The sequence below is a fragment of the Ursus americanus genome, chromosome 21 (assembly GCF_024610735.1).
Source record: "Ursus americanus isolate L20-20 chromosome 21, mUrsAme1.1.p, whole genome shotgun sequence".
Classification (NCBI taxonomy): domain Eukaryota; kingdom Metazoa; phylum Chordata; class Mammalia; order Carnivora; family Ursidae; genus Ursus; species Ursus americanus.
This window is the reverse complement of record NC_142147.1, coordinates 56751746-56772104: the sequence shown is the minus strand read 5'-3', so window position 1 is coordinate 56772104 and position 20359 is coordinate 56751746. Positions and strand designations below refer to the sequence as shown.

General features: G+C 41.7%; 1 protein-coding gene across 3 annotated transcripts; it reads right to left on the bottom strand.

The window, feature by feature from the left end:
• Positions 1-4370: 4370 nt before the first annotated feature.
• On the bottom strand, positions 4371-16903 carry ZNF582 (zinc finger protein 582). Of its 3 annotated transcripts, none has more exons than XM_045774232.2 (5): positions 16503-16605; positions 14857-14945; positions 13472-13598; positions 13137-13232; positions 4371-6000 (listed from the first exon to the last, which is right to left on the bottom strand). In XM_045774232.2, exons 2-5 carry the CDS (start codon positions 14863-14865, stop codon positions 4679-4681), a joined length of 1554 nt encoding a protein of 517 aa, XP_045630188.2. In that variant the 5' UTR covers positions 14866-14945; positions 16503-16605; the 3' UTR covers positions 4371-4678. The 3 variants fall into 3 exon arrangements, with proteins under 3 accessions (XP_045630188.2, XP_045630187.2, XP_087709417.1); XM_045774231.2 differs by lacking the exon at positions 16503-16605 and adding an exon at positions 16279-16496; XM_087853291.1 differs by lacking the exon at positions 14857-14945 and having other exon boundaries at positions 16503-16903.
• Between the last annotated feature and the right edge of the window lie 3456 nt (positions 16904-20359).

Sequence of the window (20359 nt, the reverse complement as noted above, 5' to 3'; positions counted from 1 at the left end):
CTGGAGACTCTTATAGGGACACTAATCCCATTCATCCTGACCTAGTCACTTAGGTAAAGGTCCCACCTCCAAATACCATCACATATGAATTGGGGGAACACATTCAGACCACAGCAGAGACCAACCACCACCACTGCCCATCTTGTCTAGCTGGGAAACCCTGGTCTGTAGATGACCATTAAAGCATTATTATGTGTGGTTCCTTTAAACACTGATTAGTCCATTCAATCATATTTCACATAGGTCTTTCATGTTTCACTGAAGCAACACATTTCTTGCTCCTGCAAAACTGAGTCCATAGGAGATGTGAACACATGAACCCAGGTCAGAGAGAGAGGGATTCTTAGCAAGAGCTTAGGGCTGTTTGAGCCTTTTGTGCATGGGGGAGACTTGGGCAGGAAATCCCAGGAAATTTTCCTACATTCACATAAAATGAGCACAATTTGAGGAAGGAGAAAGAAAGCATGACTCACCCAGGCCATGGCTTTCAGAATAGCAAGGACCATTGAATCCTCCTCCAGGTTCCTCTCCTGGGGAAGGGTGAGTCCTGAGAAGGCAGAACCAAGGAGGGAAGAAAAAAATATGAAAGGTCAGGCTTGCCTCCCGGAAGGACAGGTCGCAATTCTCTTCTTCCCTCATCTTGTGCCAGCCTTCCAGTGTTCATGAAAATACTGAGCAATATGGACAGACTTCTGAAATGTCCCCCACCCCCAAATTCTGCTCCTCCCATGTTACATGCCCTGCATGATTATAATTTTAATTGAGACACCTGGGTGGCTCAGTCGGTTAAGCATCTTTAGCTCAGGTCATGATCTCAGGGTCATGAGATTGACCCCTGCATCTCTTCCCTCCCCTCCTCCTTCCCCTGCTTGCACTTTGTGTGCAGGCTTGCGCTCTTAAATAAATAAATAAATTAATTAATTAATTAATTAATTAATTAATTGTTTATGTTTCAAAATAGGAATTAAATAGAAGAATTGAGAAGTCCTAATTAATATTTAGAAGAAAATTTTCTTGAGCTAAAGAAAAAAGACATGGGACTATCTAAGCATATCTACTTAAGTTCCTGAATCCTAAGGCTAGAAACTCTTGCCAAATGCCAGGACAGAAGCAGTTACTATGGTAGGCAGAATGACACCCCCCCAAAGATGTCTCTGTCCTAACCCCAGGAACCTGTTGTTAGTAGCAAAGGGGAATTAGGTTGCAGGTAGATTTAGGATTGTTAATTAGCTGAATTTAAGATTATCCTGGATTGTCCACAGGAGCCCAGTATAATCACAAGGATCCTTAAAGGTGAAAGAGGCCAAAGAATCAGTATCAGAACGATGCAACGTGAGAAAGACTCAACAAGTTATGGCAGCATTGAGGACGGAAAGGGGCCACACCGAGGAGTGCAGGCAGCCTCTAGAAGCTAAAAAAGTGGTTCCCTCCCAGTCTCCAGAAGAGAACACGTCCCCATCAACACCTTGGTTTTGGCCCAGTGAGACCTATTTCAGACTTCTGACCTCCCAACGATAAATGTGTTGTTTTTATTAACTTGTTACTGCAGCAAAAGGAAACAAATACACCTACATGAGGTAAGAAAAATCAGATTACTGAGACAAAACTGTAATCCAAGAAGGTTCTACCAAACAGAAGTATAATTTGTGAGGGTCTAAGAAATCTTTCTGGACATATAAGGATTCAGAGAATACCATGTATATACCATTTGTTGAGAATTAGAACTACTCAATAAAATAGTCTAACCAAATAGCATTTGAAATAAAACTGTCACCACAAGACAGAGAAAAAAAGACGAAAACAGCGGCCAGCAATGAATGTTACTTTCCCTGAGTATTTTTAAAAAATTTTTTAAAGATTTTATTTGAGAGCTCGCAGAGAGGGAGAAGCAGACTCCCCGCTGAGCAGGGAGCCCGATGCGCGGCTTGATCCCAGGACCCTGAGATCGTGACCTAAGCTGAAGGCAGATGCTTAACTGACTGAGCCACCCAGGCTCCCCTACATGAGTATATTTAAATTTAAATGGAAATCTTTTTTTTTTAAGTTTTTATTTATTTATTTGACAGAGATAGAGACAGCCAGCGAGAGAGGGAACACAAGCAGGGGGAGTGGGAGAGGAAGAAGCAGGCTCATAGCAGAGGAGCCTGATGCGGGGCTTGATCCCATAATGCTGGGATCACGCCCTGAGCTGAAGGCAGACGCTTAACCGCTGTGCCACCCAGGCGCCCCTAAATGGAAATCTTCAGTGGGTCTGGCACTAAGTAATCTAAGCATCAAATAAATGAAGTAAGGGCGAAACTAAACGCTTTGGATTAAGTTTATATTACGTTAGTGAAATGGAGGAAATGTGAAAGAATAAGCTGTGCAGGAAAGAGAAAGCACGAGTGCTCTCTTCTTGGAGGAGACTGGCAAAGGAAATCAATGGTGGATGAGAAAGTAAAATACTGCTCTCATTCTGCCCAAATAATGATTACGAACGGGGAGATAACCACTACCCTAAGCACAGTCGGAAGTTCCAATTTAGCAAAAGGGGACATGATCAGCCAACATAAGGAAAGGGAAAGACCAAAACACCACAAATAGGACATACAATGTAAAACGAAAGAGATAAAGCTGAATTATGCCAAAATGTGAATTTTATAAAAATTTCGTATTTTGAATCTTTAAAAATCAGCTCTATGTTTTCTTTCAGTTTTAAGAAATAACTGAAATGACGGTGGTTGAGAATAAAGGGATGAACAAAAATATACCAGGTAAACAAAGACAAGTCGTTAGTAGCGTTACCCAGTATGGAAATAAAATGCCAAAAGGATTACACTAGGCCAGGGTTGGCAAACTTTTTATCTAAAGGGCCAGTCAATATAGACTTTATGGATATAGTTTTTGTTGCAAACACTCAGTTCTGCTGTTGTAGTGCAAAAGCAGTAGACGATGTGTAAATAAATGAGCATGGCTGTGTTCCAATAAAGCTTTATTTATAAAACAGGCAGCAGGCCAGATTTAGTTTGTCAAACCCTACACCTGGCACAATAGGATATTATATAACGATAAAAAGTATGATCAACAGGGGTTAAGTTGTAGGTCTTTGAAAATCAAGCAATGTAAATTAAAAAGTAAAAATCTCTGAAAATTCAAGATTTTGGTTTAAAAAATTCGTTTTAGGAAATTCTGATCCAGTGTGCCAAATTATATAAGAACCTGGAGAATTTTATCATTAAAATCCACTGGCTTAAACAGACTCTTGTACCCAAGAAAAGCAGAATATATATTCTTTTTCAACATTACAGAATATATACAAAAATCAATCCTGTATTTAGCCACCAAGAGAAATGTCAAATTCAAAAAAGTTATTTTTCAGGTGACATTTACCAATCATAGTAAAATAAGATTTGAAGTTACATAATTTCGGATGATTTTGGCTACAAGTTTACAAAATATCCAACTAAAAGTAATTTCAGCAATAAAGGTTTATTTTTCTTACATAACGAGGCTTCACAGAGACAGTTCCAGAATTGGCTTGGTAGCTCTGGGTCAGCTTCTCTGAGGTCCTTGGTGTTCTCCTTTTGGTTCCAACATGGCCACAACAGCTCCAGGCATTATGTTCTCATAGGAGAATGTTTAAAAGCAGATGAGAGGAGAGGGAGTCTTCCTAATAGATCTCTCTCTTCTGAATGAGGAAAATCTTTCCCAGAAGCCCCTGCAGATCCCCGGAACATACTGGCCTTACCCTGGAACATGTGAGCCACCCTGAGCTGCGGAAGAGGCTGCAAAGTTAGCATCTGATCATCTTCAGAGTCTAAGGCAAGACACAGACGCTGCCAGTAGGAAGGGGAATCAGGTATGGCCGCTATGTAGGCAACCAGCCCCTTCTGTTTGTGACAGAAGTGATGAAAGATAATCTAAAACAACATGGAAATTGAGCAGCATTATCTTAAATTTTGTTTATTCTTGGGTCAGGAAGAAATAAAAGCTGAGATTATTGTAAGATAACCACTTTCTAATTTCGTTATTTTCTCTTTTTATTTTGTATCAATTTGTTCTTTCATCACTTCCGTGTTTGGTATTGTCTTTTCTGGCTTCTTGAATAGTACATTTAATACATTTGAGAATCATCTTTATGGTTTTCATGCTCTGCATGCATTTAAAAGCCATAAAAATTCTTCTGAGTAACTTCAGCCACATCCTACAACTCCTGGAACGTAAATCTCTCATCATTCTTTTTCATTACCATGCATGATAAATTGCAGGATTTATTTCTTTATTAACCCAAGAGCAATGGGGTGCCCAGCTGGCTCAGTCGGTAGAGCATGTGACTCTTGACCTCAAGGTTGTGAGTTTGAGGCCCACATTGGGCGTGGTGCCTACTTAAAAAAAAAAAAAAAGTTGAAACCAAGAGTAATCTGGTTGGGTTTTCTTTTTGATTGCCAAGAAAATTAAAACTTTTGGCTGTTGTTAAAATTGTCATGGTGTGGTTAGAAAATGGGATCCTGTAATGTGTTAGAGACAAAATTCTTTTCTTGCCTTTTTGATAATCATGGTCTAAACAATTTATATCCGTAACATTTTTCATTATGAATCTTATGACTCAGGATAAAGAATAGCTTGAATGAAGGCATTCCCATTTGCATTACATTCTTCAAGTCTTTCTCCAAAATAGGAGGACTAAGTTGTGACTAGCCTAGGCTAATGGGCTCTCCCCATTACTTCCATTCAGACGGTTGCTTGCTAACATAAATTCTCTGATGATTAGTAAAGGATAAGTGCTGATGGAAGGCTTTTCCACATTGACTATATTCACTTGTGTTTCTCTATTATGCATTCTCTGATGTTGAACAGTAGTTGAATCATGACGTAAAGTCCTCCCACATTCCTTATATTCACAGGGCTTTTCCTCAGCATGAATTACCTGATGTTGAATCAGTTGTGAGCAATGACTGAAGGCCTTCCCACATTCCTTACACTCATATGGCTTCTCGCCCGTATGAATTCTGTAATGTACAGTAAGATGTGAGACCCGTTTGAAAGCCCTACCGCATACCCTACATTGGTAGGGTTTCTCTCCAGTGTGAATTCTCTGGTGTTGCTTAAGTTGTGAGCTCACCCTAAAGGCCTTCCCACATGCCTTGCATTCATAGGGTTTCTCACCAGTATGGATTCTCTGATGTCTAATAAGAGTTGAGCCTTGATTAAAGGCCTTCCCACATTCCTTACATTCATAGAGTTTCTTGCCTGTGTGAATAGTCTGATGTTGAATCAGCTGGGACCGATGACTAAAGGTCTTCCCACATTCCTTGCACGCATAGGGTTTTTCACCAGTATGAATTCTATAATGTACTTTAAGATGTGAGATCCTATTGAAGGCCTTGCCACATTCCTTACATTGATAGGGTTTCTCACCAGTATGAATTCGTTGATGTTCAATCAGCTGTGAGCTTCGACTAAAGGCCTTTGCACAATCCTTACATTCGTAAGGTTTCTCACCAGTATGAACTCTCTGATGTTGTATGAAATTTGAACCGGAATTGAAGGCCTTTCCACATTCATTACATTCATAGGGTTTCTTGCCAGAATGAATATTCTCATGTTGAATTAGTCGTGAGCCATATTTAAAGGCCTTGCCACATTCCTTACATTTATAGGGTTTCTCATTGGCATGAATTCCTCGATGATTAATAAGGAAGTCCTCCTGCCAGAAGTCTTTTCTACATTCGTTATATTCATAGGGTTTTTCTCCAGGATGAATCTTCTGATAAAAAGGAAATGATGCTTGTTGGTTTAAAGTGGGTATTTCTTCATGACTGATGATCACTTGACTCAAATGTCCCTCTGGATTTCCCTGCTGTCTGTCAAACTGGCTTCTGCATTCCCAATCATCTTGGAACCTTGAGCACTCAAGACCGCAACTAGTAAGTCCTTCCATTATCTCCCACCGTGGCGACTGTATTTCATAAGTGTGCTGCTCTGGAGACGGTACGTTGGTATCACACCTGGACTCCAATACTGGGGGGAAAAAAAGCAAGTACGTGTTTTTTTTCCTTTTCCAGAAAAAGGAACTTCTATAATGAAAACCAGAAAACTTAGACTCATGATTACACCTATAAGCTCTTGAATGCAGCTAGGCAATTAGAAAATGGGTAAGTACAACAGACAGTGGAAATACCGTACATTGAGATGAAGTAGTCAGAAGGAGGTTATAAGAGTAGTTCTAAAATGTTAGTGTGGATCAGAATCACCTCTGAACCATGTTTTTTAAAAATGAGTGTTTCTATGAACCCCTAGAAAACACAAATATAATCTAGAGTGACAGAAGGAATCATTGGTTGCCTGGGGCTGGGTATATGAACAATTGTGTGGGAAGGAGAATAAGGGAACTTTTCAGGGTGATGAAAATGTTCTCTAGTCTGTGGCGATGGTTACACAAGTGTATACATTTGTCCGTACTCATCAAAATATTGTACTTAAAATGCACGCATTTTATTGAATACAAATCCTGCCTCAATAAAGCGGATTTTTAAAAACGATGGGGAAGGGTGGCTGGATCTTCATCTGACCAGAGGCACAGGATTGTGCACCTGCTTGCCAGGGGAGGTGGTGGGACGGAGGCGCTGGTCTCACCTGTCCACTGGAAGTTTTAATAACACAGCTGTGCTGTTCTGTTGTGATGCTTTCTAGCTCTGAAGTGCAACTGAATACCATGACTTAGACCCAGTGTCTACTAAGCCAGTCTCTCCTGGAACTTTCCATTGCCTAAATGTGACCTTGGAAAAAGAAGGGCCCTGTTCCTTGTTTAGAGGATTGGGCCCCAACTTAATGAGGGCGGCTTCTTGAGAGCAACATTCTTTGCTGCCTATTCAAACTGCAAGGAAAAGTCGAGCGGTGTATTTGATCCTGATTTTACTTAGTACACGATTTCAGTTGCAGTGGCCTGTTTTATTTTAACCACAGCCACCAATCCCATTTGACTAATAAAGAATTGGTTACAGCTTAATGCAAAGAACTATGGGGAAAGCAAATGGGTGCTTCTGAATGTGGTTATAAAGTGTAGTAGACGGGGGGGCGCCTGAGTGGCTCAGTCAGTTAAGCGTCTGCCTTCGGCTCCGGTCATGATCCCAGAGTCCTAGGATTGAGTCCTGCATCAGGCTCCTTGCTCAGGAGGGAGCCTGCTTCTTCCTCTGCCTGCTGCCCCCCACCCCGCTTGTGCTCGCTCTTTCTCTGACAAACAAATAAATAAATAAAATCTTTAAAAAAAAAAAAAAAAGGGTAGCAAACAGATGACCAAAGAAGACCTTACCGGAGCATGTCCGCTTCATATGGTGGCATATCACACAACATGATTCACTTGATTATTTGTGAAAGTATTAAGCACAAACTACTAGAATAAAAGATTAGTTTGACAACAAAATATGATGAAGAGTCTATGAAAGAAATACCAGATTTTGTGGGAATGAGGCCGCTGTCATCTCAAAACCTTGTAGTGGAACCACAGTGCGTCCACATGAAGCTGTAAAACAAGACTATGTGAAGAGGACGCAAAGTACAGACATTGTTTCAGACACCATGTTTGGTTGTTCAGAAGGAAGGTTTTGGGTCTCTTCACTGTGGTCTGTCCATTCTGGTAAGCCAGATTCCAAATACAGCCATCATGATGGCGACCTGTGAACTGGTGGTTGACCTACTCAACGGTTAGCAACACCTGCCTGCTGTCCTGTAAAGGACAACCAAAAGACTGCAGTGGAACATGGAACTTAAAGCCAGCTTGGCAGAAAGAGAAGGCTAGTTTGGGAACAGTTTACTCTGCCCAAATGGAAATTTGGTAGTAAGGCACATTACTTGCTTTTTGGGCAATGTGGGAAGAACCCTGGCTGCCTCTAAGGACATGCCACTAAAAACACTCCTCTCTCCAGACCACCACTTGTTCCATTTCTCTCGCACAGACACCTGACACAGTTGTGCTGATTTATGGCACAGTATAGTATTGTTTATTACACGAGCCCTTTTACACGCATCTAAATTAAGCCACCCCTAATTATACGCTGTGTTGTAAGCATCCAGAAATGGTACTGACAGGCATAATTTTCTGACTTCTGGCTTCCTTTCAACTCCCTATAAAGTTGCAAAATAGCAACAAGAATAGTGACGTCTTCTGTATTAACTCAATGTTTTCCTGCCAGGGACTGGCAGAGTATTTTAAAGTTAATTATTTAGCATTAGAAGTCACTGCTTTGGATAACCGAAGAAATAGGTCTAAAAATCTTACATATAGTCTTAGCATCAAGATATTTTATTTCCTCATATGAGCCTCAAGGGATCCCAACAGCCAAAATAATCTTGAAAACAAAGAACAAAGTTGGAGGTCTCACACTTCCCGATTTCAAAACATGCTGCAAAGCCACAGTAATCAAAACAGTGTGGTAGTGGCAGGAAGGCAGACCTATGACAACTGGAACAGAACAGAGAGCCCAGAAATAACCCCCATGCATTCAACAGGGTGCCAAGATAACACAATGAGGAAAGGCCAGTCGCTTTAACAAATGGTTCTGAAGAAACTGGATATCCGAAAGAATGAAGCAGGACCCTTACCTTACACCATATACAAAAATTAACTCAAAATGGATTAAAGACCTAAATGTAAGACCTAAAAATGTTATGTTCCTAGAAGAAAGCACAGGGGGAAAACTTCATGACGTTGCATTTGGCGATGATTTCTTAGATATGGCATTAAAGGCCCAGGCAACAAAAGCAAAAACTGACAAATGAGACTACGTTAAACTTAAAAACTTTTGTGCATCAAAGGAAACAATCAAAAAAGTGTAAAAAAAGAAAAAAAAGTAAACCTTCAGAATAGGAGAAAATATTTCTAAATCATATATCTGATAAGGGGTTACTATCCAGGATATATAAAGAACTCCTATAATTCAACAACAAAAAAACTACCTTATTAAAAAATTGGCAAAGGACTTGAATAGACATTTCTCCAAAGACACTTCTCCAAATGGCCAAGAAGCATATGAAAACACCCTCAACATCACTAATCATTAGAGAAATGCAAAGCAAACTTCTAATGAGATAATGCTGCAAAGCCATTAGGTTGGCCACTATCAAAACAAAACAAAACAAAACCGAAAACAACAGGTGTTGATGAGGATTTGGAGAAACTGGAACCATTGTGCCCTGATGGTGGGAATGTAAAATGGTGCAATCACTACAGACACAGTATGGAGGGGCGCCTGGGTGGCTCAGTTGGTTAAGCGTCCAACTCTTGGATTTTGGCTCAGGTCGTGATCTCATGGGCTGCGAGATCAAGCCCTGCATGAGGTTCCTTGCTCAGCAGGGAGTCTGCTTGAAAGAGTCTCACTCTGCCCCTCCCACCAGCTCTCACATGAGCTTTCTCTCTCTAAAAATAAATAAATAAATGTTAAAAAAAAAAAAAAAAGGAAGGAAGAAAGAAACAAAACAGTATGCAGGGGCGCCTAGCTGGCTCACTTGGAAGAGCATGCAACACTTGATCTCAGGGTCATGAGTTCAAGCCCCATGTTAGGTGTAGATTACTAAAAAACAAAACAAAACAACAACAAAACCCAGTATGGAGAGTTCTAAAAAAATTAAAAATAGAATTACCATATGGTAAAGCAATTCCACTTGATTATATATCCCAAAGAACTGGAAGAATCTGAAAGAGACACCCGCACACCCATGTTTCCTGCAACTTTATTCACAATAGCCAAGAGGTGGAAACCACCCAAATGTCCACTGACAGATGAATGGATAAAAAAATTGTGTGCCTTAAAATGGAAGGAAATCCTGTCACATGTTACAACATGGATTAACCTTAAGGACATCATGCTAAGTGAAAGAAGCCAGACTCCAAAGGCCACATATTATATGATTCCATTTATGTGAAATAGCCTTAGTAAGCAATTCCATGGAGACAGAAAGCAGATTACCAGCTGCCAGGGGCTGGGGGGAGAGGGCCATGAGGAGTGACTACTGAATGAGTATGGGCTCTCCTCTGGGGTGTGTTTAGGAAAAACACACTAAACACACCTCTCAACACGACTCCACTATCCCTACTTCCCTTCTGACCCTTCTGGTGACAAAATGTGTGTTGGTTTCTCCCTCACACCAACCAATTTTCCAACTCTGTTGGATACTGATTGGGTGTCCTACAGATTTAAGTCAATTTTCATAATGTCTTTCTGCAGACAGCATCAGATCCCACAGGTTAAGGGCTCAGGCCACAGACTACCTCTGCTCCCTTCACCCCCCACCCCAATAAACTGGGGGTTCCCACAATCCCTCCTGGGGTTCAATCATTTGACAGAATGCCTTACAGAATTCAGGAAAACGGTCTACTTACTAGATTACCAGTTTACTACAGAGGATATATCAGTATCAGTCAGACGAAAGAAATGCAGAGGACAAGATGTAGGGGGAGGGGTGTGGAGATGCTACACCCTCTCCAGGAACACCACCCTCCCAGCACCTCCACGTGTTCGCCAACCCAGAAACTCTCCAAACCCTGTACATGAGGGATTTTTTTTATGGAAGCTTCATTACACAGGCAAGATTGATTAAGTCACTGCCCTTTGGTGATTCAGTCAACCGCCAGTCCCTCCAGAGTTTGGAGGATGGAGCTGAGAGTTCCAACCCTCTAAATTCGTAATTGGTTTCTCTCTCAACCAGCCCCCATCCTGAAGCTATCCAGCAGCCTCCAGCCACAGTCATCGCATCAGCATACAAGACTTATTACCTCAGAGACTCCAAGGGTTTGAAGAGCAGTATGCCAGAAAACAGGGGTGAAAAACCACACAGTGATAACAATATTCTGAAACTAGATAATGGTAATATTGCACAACACTGTGAATGTACTAAACGCCAATTTACGAAACACTTTAAAATGGCTAAAAAGGTGAATTTTGTTATGTATATTTTACAGTGATTTTTTTTTTAATTAAAAAGAGCATTTTCCAGGAAAAATACAAATTACCACAACTGACTTGAGAAATGCAACATCTGAATGTTTAGATTCAGTATTCAGTATTAGGAGTTCAGCATTAGGAAATCTATTCATACCAGACTTCATAGATTACAAAAAGGAAACTTAATATGAAAAGGTGGTTGCTGCTTTAACCAAATAAAATATCTCTATTTCATTCCTAAATGTGAAATTATGCTTCCTGAGAAGACACAAAAAACATTCCTATTCAGGTCAAGAACAAGATTAGGAGGTAAACTACCCCTGTTAATGTTGTTCGGGGTACTACATAATCAGTTTCCTAATCAGGCAAAAGGAAAAAAACCCAAGAGCTATAAAAATGCAAAAAGATTATCACCACTTGCAGATGATACGACTACTTGGAAAGCTCAAGAGTATTACATAAAAAACTGTTATAAATAATAAGAAAATTCAGTAAGCTGGGTTAACTACAAAATTAAATCTCAAGATATGAATGGCTTTTGCCATATATGAAAAACAAGGGTTGGGATATAATAGGGATGAAAAAGGCCCCATTTTCAATGACAGCAATAAATATATATCTAAGAATAAACCTAATAAGAAATGTACAAGATCCACATAAATAAAAGGGGGTAGACATAAATGAAGGGAAAAGCCTATCATTTTCTTAAGTAGATAAAAATCAATAAAAAAATAAGTTTTCTCCTCAGTCTGAAAATTTGTTGTGGTCTCAAGTAAAAATAATTACATGATTTTTTTTAAACCAGATATTCTCATTTTAAAGCTCAGATGGACAAATAAATGAGTATAGCCAGGAAAATTCTGAAAAACAAGAATGAGGAGGAACTAGTCTACCAGATATTTAAAACCTTCAATAATTAAAACAGTATGGTGTCGGACAGAGAGTTAGACAAAGAGATTAATGAGACAGAACCAAGAGTCCAAAACAGATGCAGAGGCAACAGAGTAGATGGTAAAGGTGCCTATTGCAGATCGGCGGAGAAAAGATAAAATTAGTGAACAGATGCTGTTTGAATAAATGGATAACCACCTGGAAAATAGTGTAAAATCACATCTTGCACTCAGGATAAACTCCACAGGGATCGCAAACAGCACCATAAATATACTCGGAAAAAAATCACAGGAGACTCATTTATGATGTCAAAGGGGGAGGTCATCTTGATTATGATGTAAACCCACACATCTAAGAAGTAAATAAAACTCAGCCCCTCCAACAAACAAACAGAGGCTGTCAGACTAAAAGGACAAAAACAAAAGCAAAAATGACATCACGGGCGTGGCTGGCAGAACAACGGGCTCCCAAAGACGCCCATGTCCTTACCCCCAGAACCTGTGAAGACTCTGGGTTACACAGCAGCACGTATCTTCTCTCCTTTTATTTTTTTTTTAAAGATTTTATTTATTTTTTGTCAGAGAGAGAGAGTGAGCGCACAAGCAGGGGGAGCAGCAGAGGGAGAAGCAGGCTCCCCGTGTGGAAGAAAGAGGGAAGAGCAAATTGTTAGGGAGGATCAAGGACTCCTTTCTGGACTTGTTAAGTTCGAAGTCGCCAGTGAACTGAAGTGGACAGGATGAGAAGGCAGCTGTATATCAGTATCTGGAGTTTAAAGGAAAAGCGGAAGGTGATGGAAATGTTCGGCACCTGCACTGCCCAGTACAGGAGGCACGAGCCACAGAGTGGCCACTGAACTTCTGAAATGTGGCAAGTGCAACTGAGCTACTGATCTTTTTAATGTATTTAATTGTAACTAATTTAAATTACAATGGCCACATGGGGCCAGTGGCTCCGTACCGGACAACACAGGTACAAAGAGTACTTAAGGCGGTCCTAGGGGGTGAAAATGGGAAAGATGAAACCCAAGACTGAGCCCTGGAGGGCTCCAACATTTAAAGAGAGTGAGCAAATCCCATCAAAGGAGGCGGAAGATGGTTTAAGGAGGAGGCGGTGCTGACCCAAATACACAGAAATGTCTCAGGAAGAAAGAAACAACCACTTTTGTGAAATGCTGCTGACAAGCTACGAAAGATGGTAACTGGGACCTGACCTCTGAGTTTGGCATCTTGGAGGGAAAATTTTCTACCTCAAAGGTCCTGTTTTCTCGTCCATGCACGAGACGGTTCTCTGTGGTGGCTTCTGTCTTCCCACACAGGCCTCACTCACCTGGGCACAGGCCTCCTCTCGCCGCTTTCTCTACCATCCAGGGCTCCATGCCTTGCTCCAGGAAGGAGATCACATCAGGTTTGGAGATGGCAAGACCTGGACATGTGGAAAAAAACACGCCACCCGGTTATGGTGTGGGGCCCCAGAATTCAGATCCAGGACCTGGTCAGTGAGCAGGAGAGACCAGAGGAAGATGTGACAGTCACCTGAGGGTTGGGGGAGATGCAGTGTCAGCCCACGGAGCTGCTCTTTGACCACTCAAAAGGAACCCGGAAATGGAAAAGGAACAGATATGCCCAGGGTAACACACAGATTAATATACCAGGTCGTCTTACCCAGTGAGACCAGGTTGCTATAGGTTTCCAACATCACGTCTCTGTACAAATCCCTCTGAGCAGGTGTCAGCTGTTCCCATTCTTCTTGGGAGAAGACTATGGCCACATCCCTGAACAAGTCTGACTCCTAAAACAACAGGCAGGTATGTTATCGGCATATTTCAAGGAAACGTTTCTTGGTGGGATGAGAGGAGACGAAGGAGGTCTTTGCAGGAATGGCGTGCTCTGGTGAAAAAGAAGGCTGGGGCTGGAGGCCTCCAGTGTGAGCAGGTGACAAGAGAGGGTGGGCATGAGTAAAACAGTGTCGAAATGTTCTTGAACATTCCTTTTTACTACAAACCCAAGCTCTGTCCATAGATCTGGGAGGAAAATTAAAATTCAGCCGAGTGGAGTTTCCCCAGTTGTGACAAGCAGTATAATAAAGCACGTTGCCTACTCCATCCTTGGCAAATGATAAATTCGCAACAAGAGACCTATAATTTCTACTTTTGTACAATAACAACAACAACAAAAAAAAAACCCAACAATTTTCGATAAGACTTATCTTCAAATGTTTTATTAAAGAAATGTTTTCTATCTTAGAAAATATGATTTTCACATACACTGAGAATTAGTTGAAGACATGGGTTCATCATTATGTCAGAACACATCAAAGCATTCTTCCTTATGAGAAAAATCTTAAATGAAAATTACTCTTATTGGCTGTACAATTTTCTATCAAGTGAAAAAATGACTCAACCATTCTCTTATTTTGGATGCAGAGGTTGGATCAGATCTCTGAAGGCTCTTCCAAACTCTGACTATCCAGATTCTGAAAAATCCATCCATCTGGTTAGTGCTTCACAAACCCCTCACCTCTGCACTTCTCTCGCTCTCAAGTTGAATTAGCCCCTGTAGGATGACCCACATTCAAATGCTCTGTTCCACCTCAAACCCGACCTTAACTGTGGCATCTAATCTCTCACAGATACCCAGCTAAACCTCAATTACACAGCCAATCACCGATCCCTCCCAATGCAAGAGATCGTGCCTCACACTGAAATTGAGACCAACCACCACCTGTTCCTGCGCTTTTCCATGTCATATCCCTCATAAGTATTCATCTCCATTTCATCAAACCTTGGTTTTCATTTTCTACAAGGAAATGGATTTCTGCTCTATCTAGCCTCTTGGCAGAATACCACACCATCAGAAGATATGGAATGCTATACAGAATGAACCCATGGGCATTGGTCAGAGTGGACGGGGCAGTGGGAGAGGGTACCACCTGCCTGGTCTTTTTAGTCCCTAAAATGGGAACCTCTGAGAACCGGATTCTTGGATGAAACCCAGGTGGGAGGCTTCAAGATAAACAAAGCAAATATTTACATGATTTTAAAACTCACAAGGGACATGACTTTTAGAATTTCATGGGCTGATGGGTCCTCCTCCTGGTTCCTCTCTTGGGGAAGGGCAGAGTCCTGAGATGGCAGCGCTAGGGGAGGAAAGAGCAAACATGAGAGGCCAAACTTGCCTTACAGCTCCCAGAATACCATGGTTACAACTCCCCACCTTTTTATCCCTACTGCCCACAAAAACTAGCGTTGGAACACTGTGGCCCTTACCCAACTCTAGGAAACATAGTTTGGCTGCTGCAACGAGACAGGGAACCAGTGGTCCTTTCTCTCCCACTTCCCCCAAATATCCAGAGAATTCCACCTGGTTATTGATGCAGATCGTGATGGAGATGCTCAGTCCTGGTCCAGTGACTAAGACCACATCGTGACCCAAGGACAAGATAGGCTGTCCTCAGGCCAGGGAGCACAGCCTGCCCCATGGGCATCAGCCCAGACCAGAGTGAAGCCTTCTCAGAAACAGACTGTTTAACCCTCTCATGCCCATAATGTAACACCTCCCTGGCTCTTTATTCAACTTCCAAATTCACAAAGAACCTTACAGCCCTACCTAAGGCCTCGTGGACACCACTCTGTGGACCCTGCCTTGAGTCAACAAATGGGGTGTGGTTGCAACGGGCAAATTAGATGGCTCCATTATCATCACATAAATGTGCCCCTGCACAGAGACATAACAGTGAGCAAAGCTGTGTGCACAAAATTCACTGAAAAACAGAACAAAAATTAGTACATAAGAGTCCACAAGTAGGCAAGTGGTTGAATCACTGCTGGCACAGCCATATGACGGACACCAAACAACTATCAAAAATGATGTGGGGCAACATTAACTGACAAAAAAGGATATTCACAAGTGGTCGGTTTATACAACACGAGAACATTCTGCAAAAGAGGTCAAACCACCCACCTACTGGCACATGGGCTTAAAAAAAATGGAAAAACAAAACATCGAAGAATTAAGAATGATATCGTTTAACAACTTTGTGACTTCACCATTAAACGAGCAGTATTCTGTAAAGGAACTTAGAACAATGTCTGGCATGTTACAAATATTTAATTCTAAGTAATGTGTAAATGAAGCCATTGATCGTTCTTTAACATGTAACAGAATTGTTTTTATTATGACCACTGCCTTAGCATTATCTTTAATAGCTTTATGATATTTTATTACATGAGCGGCCCATGATTTACTCAACCATTTGCCCATTGTTGGACGCAGATCTTTTACAAGATCATCTAAAATGTTCTCAAATTTAAGTCTCTGCTTCTGAACTAGTAGTGCTAAATATTTTGAGGTCTTTGAGAATCTTATGAAACAAGACTTTGTCCCCCCCCCCAAAAAAAAAAAGCACGCGTAGGAAGGAGTGTAAAACATCCACCAGCATTTCTGGGTGTTGGGGACCCCTTCACATCCACCTAAGGGGTCCATAGACCGGGGCTATGAGCCTGGACGCGGGAAGGGGGCGCTCACGGAGCGCGCGCCGCGGAGGCCGATGGGAAATGTAGTCCAGAGCCCGGAAAGCCGCAGACCGGCGCTGGGGCGAGACGTTCCGGTTCTTCCCAGGCCGGAGATCCGCCCGGCCGTGACGCCCGCTCCCGCAGGGACCCCGGTGCGCCTGGCAAGCTCCAAAGCCCCTCACCTGCCGCCTCCTCCGGTTCAGGTGCCACCGTGGCCGCGCTCTCCGCAGCCCGGGGTGCGTTTCCTCCTCGGTATCGGCGGACCCGCCGCCTGGAGCCGGAAGATGGCGCAGGCGCACAAAGCACCGCCGAGGCGGCCTCGCGAGCGGACCGTCGCCGCGGTCTCTTCTGGGAAACGTAGTCTCTAGGCGCAAAGGCATAGCCCAGCCTCAAGGGCCGGATCTCACGATCTTTCGGGGTGGGCGGGGCCCGGGCGTGCTCGCGTGCGGTGGCTGGTAGTGCTCGAGGGAGCGCTTGGAGTTTGGGGGTCTCCCTGGACGCTCTGCGCCGCGGGTGCGCTGTGGGGCGGGGACGATGACTGGGACCGGTCCGCTCTGGGTAAACGCTCGTGTGAGACGGTCGCAGGGTCTGTGAAAATGTTTCTCATTTATTAAATCATCATTTCCGCGGAACAGTTTACCAGAAGGTTCGGAGGGAGGAAAAAGCCCGAGTTTATCCAATAACTAATTTTAAATGTTATTATCTATTTTTAAGTAAATGTAGTTTTGGAAGGAGAGTGCAGGATGAGCAAAAATATCTTAAAGGGTTTTTTAAATTTATTTATTTTAGTAATCTCTACACCCAATATGGGGCTTGAACTCATGACCTGAAGGTCAAAAGTCGCATGCTCTTCCCACTAGGTCAGCCAGGAGCCCCACAAAAATGTTTTAAAGGAGATGTCAAGGAGTTTCCTGTTGTGGGGTGACAGCTCTGGGCCAAGTCCTCTGGCACCACAAGTTCGACTTCAGTGTGCAAAGCGTGAGAAGCCCCTGGACTTTGCACAACCCGAGCCCGCGTGGTCCCGCGTGGTGTAACTTCCCATGCCCTGGCTGCTGGTCAGGCCCTGTGAGGCGTGGACCCTGAGTGAGGAATCCTTCCCTGCCCATGTTGACCTTGAGCCAGCCGGGAGTCCAGAGCTCCTGTTTCTCGAATTGGTCCTGTTTCCCTTACTATGTCTTGTGTGTCATTGTCTTTGAAGCATTTTGTCTGAGATTTGACCATGTCTGCGTTGTTGCACATTTCAAGGGTGTCCGCTCCTCTAATTTAGAAATTCAGCTTAAACCCAATAAAAATACTGATACTGTTTTCCCTCTTGGAAATACATAAGTTGATAGTAGTGTCCAAATGAAAAAAAATAAACATGCCAGGATGCCTAGGAGTGCTCTGAAAAAGAAAAACTGTGAGGGTGTGCTAACCCTACCAGATAGTAAAGCATTCTAGGGGTGCCTGGCTGGCTTAGTCAGTGAAGCATGCGATTCTCGATCTCGGGATGGTAAGTTCGAGCCCCACGTTGAGTGTAGAAATTACTTAAAAATAAACTCTTAAAAAATTTAAAAATAAAGCATTCTAAAAAGTTTGCATAATTTAGATGAATGGGTAAAGAAGATGTGGTATATGTACAGCAATGGAATATTACTCAGCCATTAAAAAAAGAATTAGACCTTGCCATTTGCGACAACAAGGATGGATCTGGAGGGAGGATATAATGCTAAGTGAAAGACAAATACCATATGATTTCACTCATATGTGGTATTTAACAAACAAACAATGAAAAAAAGACTCTTCTTAAATATATAGAACAAACTGATGGTTACCTGAGGGGAGGTGGGTGGGGTGATGGGCAAAATAGATAAAGGAGGTTAAGACTACACTTTCATTGATGAACACTTTTGAGTGATTGTTGAATCACTATATTGTACAGCTGCAACTAATGTAACACTGTTAATTATACTAAAAATTTTTTTAAAAGCTTCCATGATTATAACTTTCTGGTATTGGCTCTTGAATTGTCAGACAGCAGAAGAAAATAGAAAGTCGGAAATACTACCAAATACAGAGGGAAATGTAGTGTATAATAGTTGGCAAATCACTGGGGTAAAAATGGACTTTTTAATGAATAACCTTGAGGAATAACTGGTTAGTCGTTTACAAAAAAGCAAAATTGGATTCATACTTCACATCATGCAAAAGAATAAACTCCAAATTGATCACAGGTCTAAATTCATACAAGTACCAGAAGCGTACTGAAGAGTTGAATTCATCTGTAGCCTGGATGTGTGAAAAGACTTTCTAGTTAGGATGAAAAATCCAGACTTAAAGGACTGCTACCATTGAGAATGTAAAACTAAAGCATTTTTGTACAGCAAAATACACCATAAGCAAAGGGAAAAGACAAATGACAGGCAGAGAATATTTACAACCTTGTATATATCAGATAATGTATAAAGACAAAAACCAAAAAACTGCAAGCAACTTCTGAACTAATTTAGAAATTGTCTTCATAGTAACATAGGTGTAATGATTTGGAAGCTATTTTGTATGCATTGTAGGATTGAATAAATGTATTGATGGGAGCTGGTGTTTTACTGTGTCACAAGAGAGATATAAATAAAGGGGGATGGAAGGTAAATAAGAACCTGTGATGTTGGATTGATACAAACTCATGATTAAAAATTGGGGTATCTATCTCACCCAGATGATCAAGGGTAACATCACTAGTGATGTCATACTCTTGATGAGATGTGATGAAGATGGCATTTAACCTCTGTGGTCTTGCTCTTCAAAACACATAACCCTAGTATAATAAGAAAACATCAGACAGATGCCATTCAGGAACATTCTACGTACTACCTGACCAGAACTCCTCAAAACTGTAAAGGTAATTAAAAACAAGGAAAATCTGAGAAACCATCACAACCAAGAGGAGCCTAAGGGGACATGACTGCTAAGAATAATGTATCCTGAATGAGATCCTGGAACAGAAAAAGGACATTAGATAAAAACTACGAAAACGACATATGAATAAAGTATGGACATTAGTTAATAATGCATCAGTATTAGCTCATTAATTGTAACAAAAGCACCATACTAACATAAGATGTTAATAGTAGGGGAAAGTAGGTACAGGGTATTTGGGAATTCTGTACTACCTTTGCAGTTTTTCTGGAAATCAGAAACTTCTAAAATAAAAAAGCTTGAACTTCCTCATTAAAGTCTTATCATTTCCTTTCAAAAATGTGTTTTTCTATTTTCTATCTTTATTTGGTGAATGGGCCTGGAGGCAATGATGGCCTGTAGTAATAAGCATAAACCTAGTGCCCAGACCTTGGTTTCTAAATACCATTCTCTAATAAAAGAAACCAAAGCTGCTTGGAGAAGTATCTGATTCTAGGACTGGGACAGGGAAAGTACACGATGAGTATGGGATATCTCCTTGTGCCAAATAAATAAATAAATAAATAAAAATAGGGAAATGCTCAAAAAAAAAACCGGAGGATTCCCTGTTTTGAACAATAGTGTAATTGCACTAAACCTGCCATCACACTCTAAATAAAAAACTCAATAATGCATAGTAAACAAGTCTTTTCAGATATTGGACAAGTAATGCAAGACTTTGATCCCTGAGAGAAGGGGAATAAATGAGATCCTCTAACTGCAGTGGCTTTCTCTCTCGAAGACCTATTACGTAACACAAAATAAAGAGGATGAACCAAGGCAGAGCACCGATTTGCTAAGTTGACACAAACCAACAGTGTTGGGAAACCGGAGTGACTGGAATTTGTGGGGCAGACTGTGGAAGAGTTGATATTTCCACGAAACAAAACCTCAGTATCTGTGGGTGGAGGAAATGCTATCTGTGCCCTCTGAATTGTGGAGGAGCCAACGTGGTGGAAACTTAAGAGAAAGCATCCTTGGAGACAGACATTTGCTTCGTGATATTACAAAGGCCACGAGCCCTCTTGGAAACAGAACCAAACAGAGTCTGGGCTGGGACCTGGAAGAGAGGGCATGAGGGTTCCCAGAGAAGAAGGTCACTGGG

Coding starts and splice junctions, on each gene's coding strand:
- ZNF582 (XM_087853291.1), bottom strand. CDS start 16,700: ATGCCTTTGCGCCTAGAGACTACGTTTCCCAGAAGAGACCGCGGCGAC. Junction 13,599..16,502: donor TGAACCGGAGGAGGCGGCAG/GTGAGGGGCTTT, acceptor CTGTTGTTTTAG/GAGTCAGACTTGTTCAGGGA. Junction 13,233..13,471: donor TAGCAACCTGGTCTCACTGG/GTAAGACGACCT, acceptor CCACATGTCCAG/GTCTTGCCATCTCCAAACCT.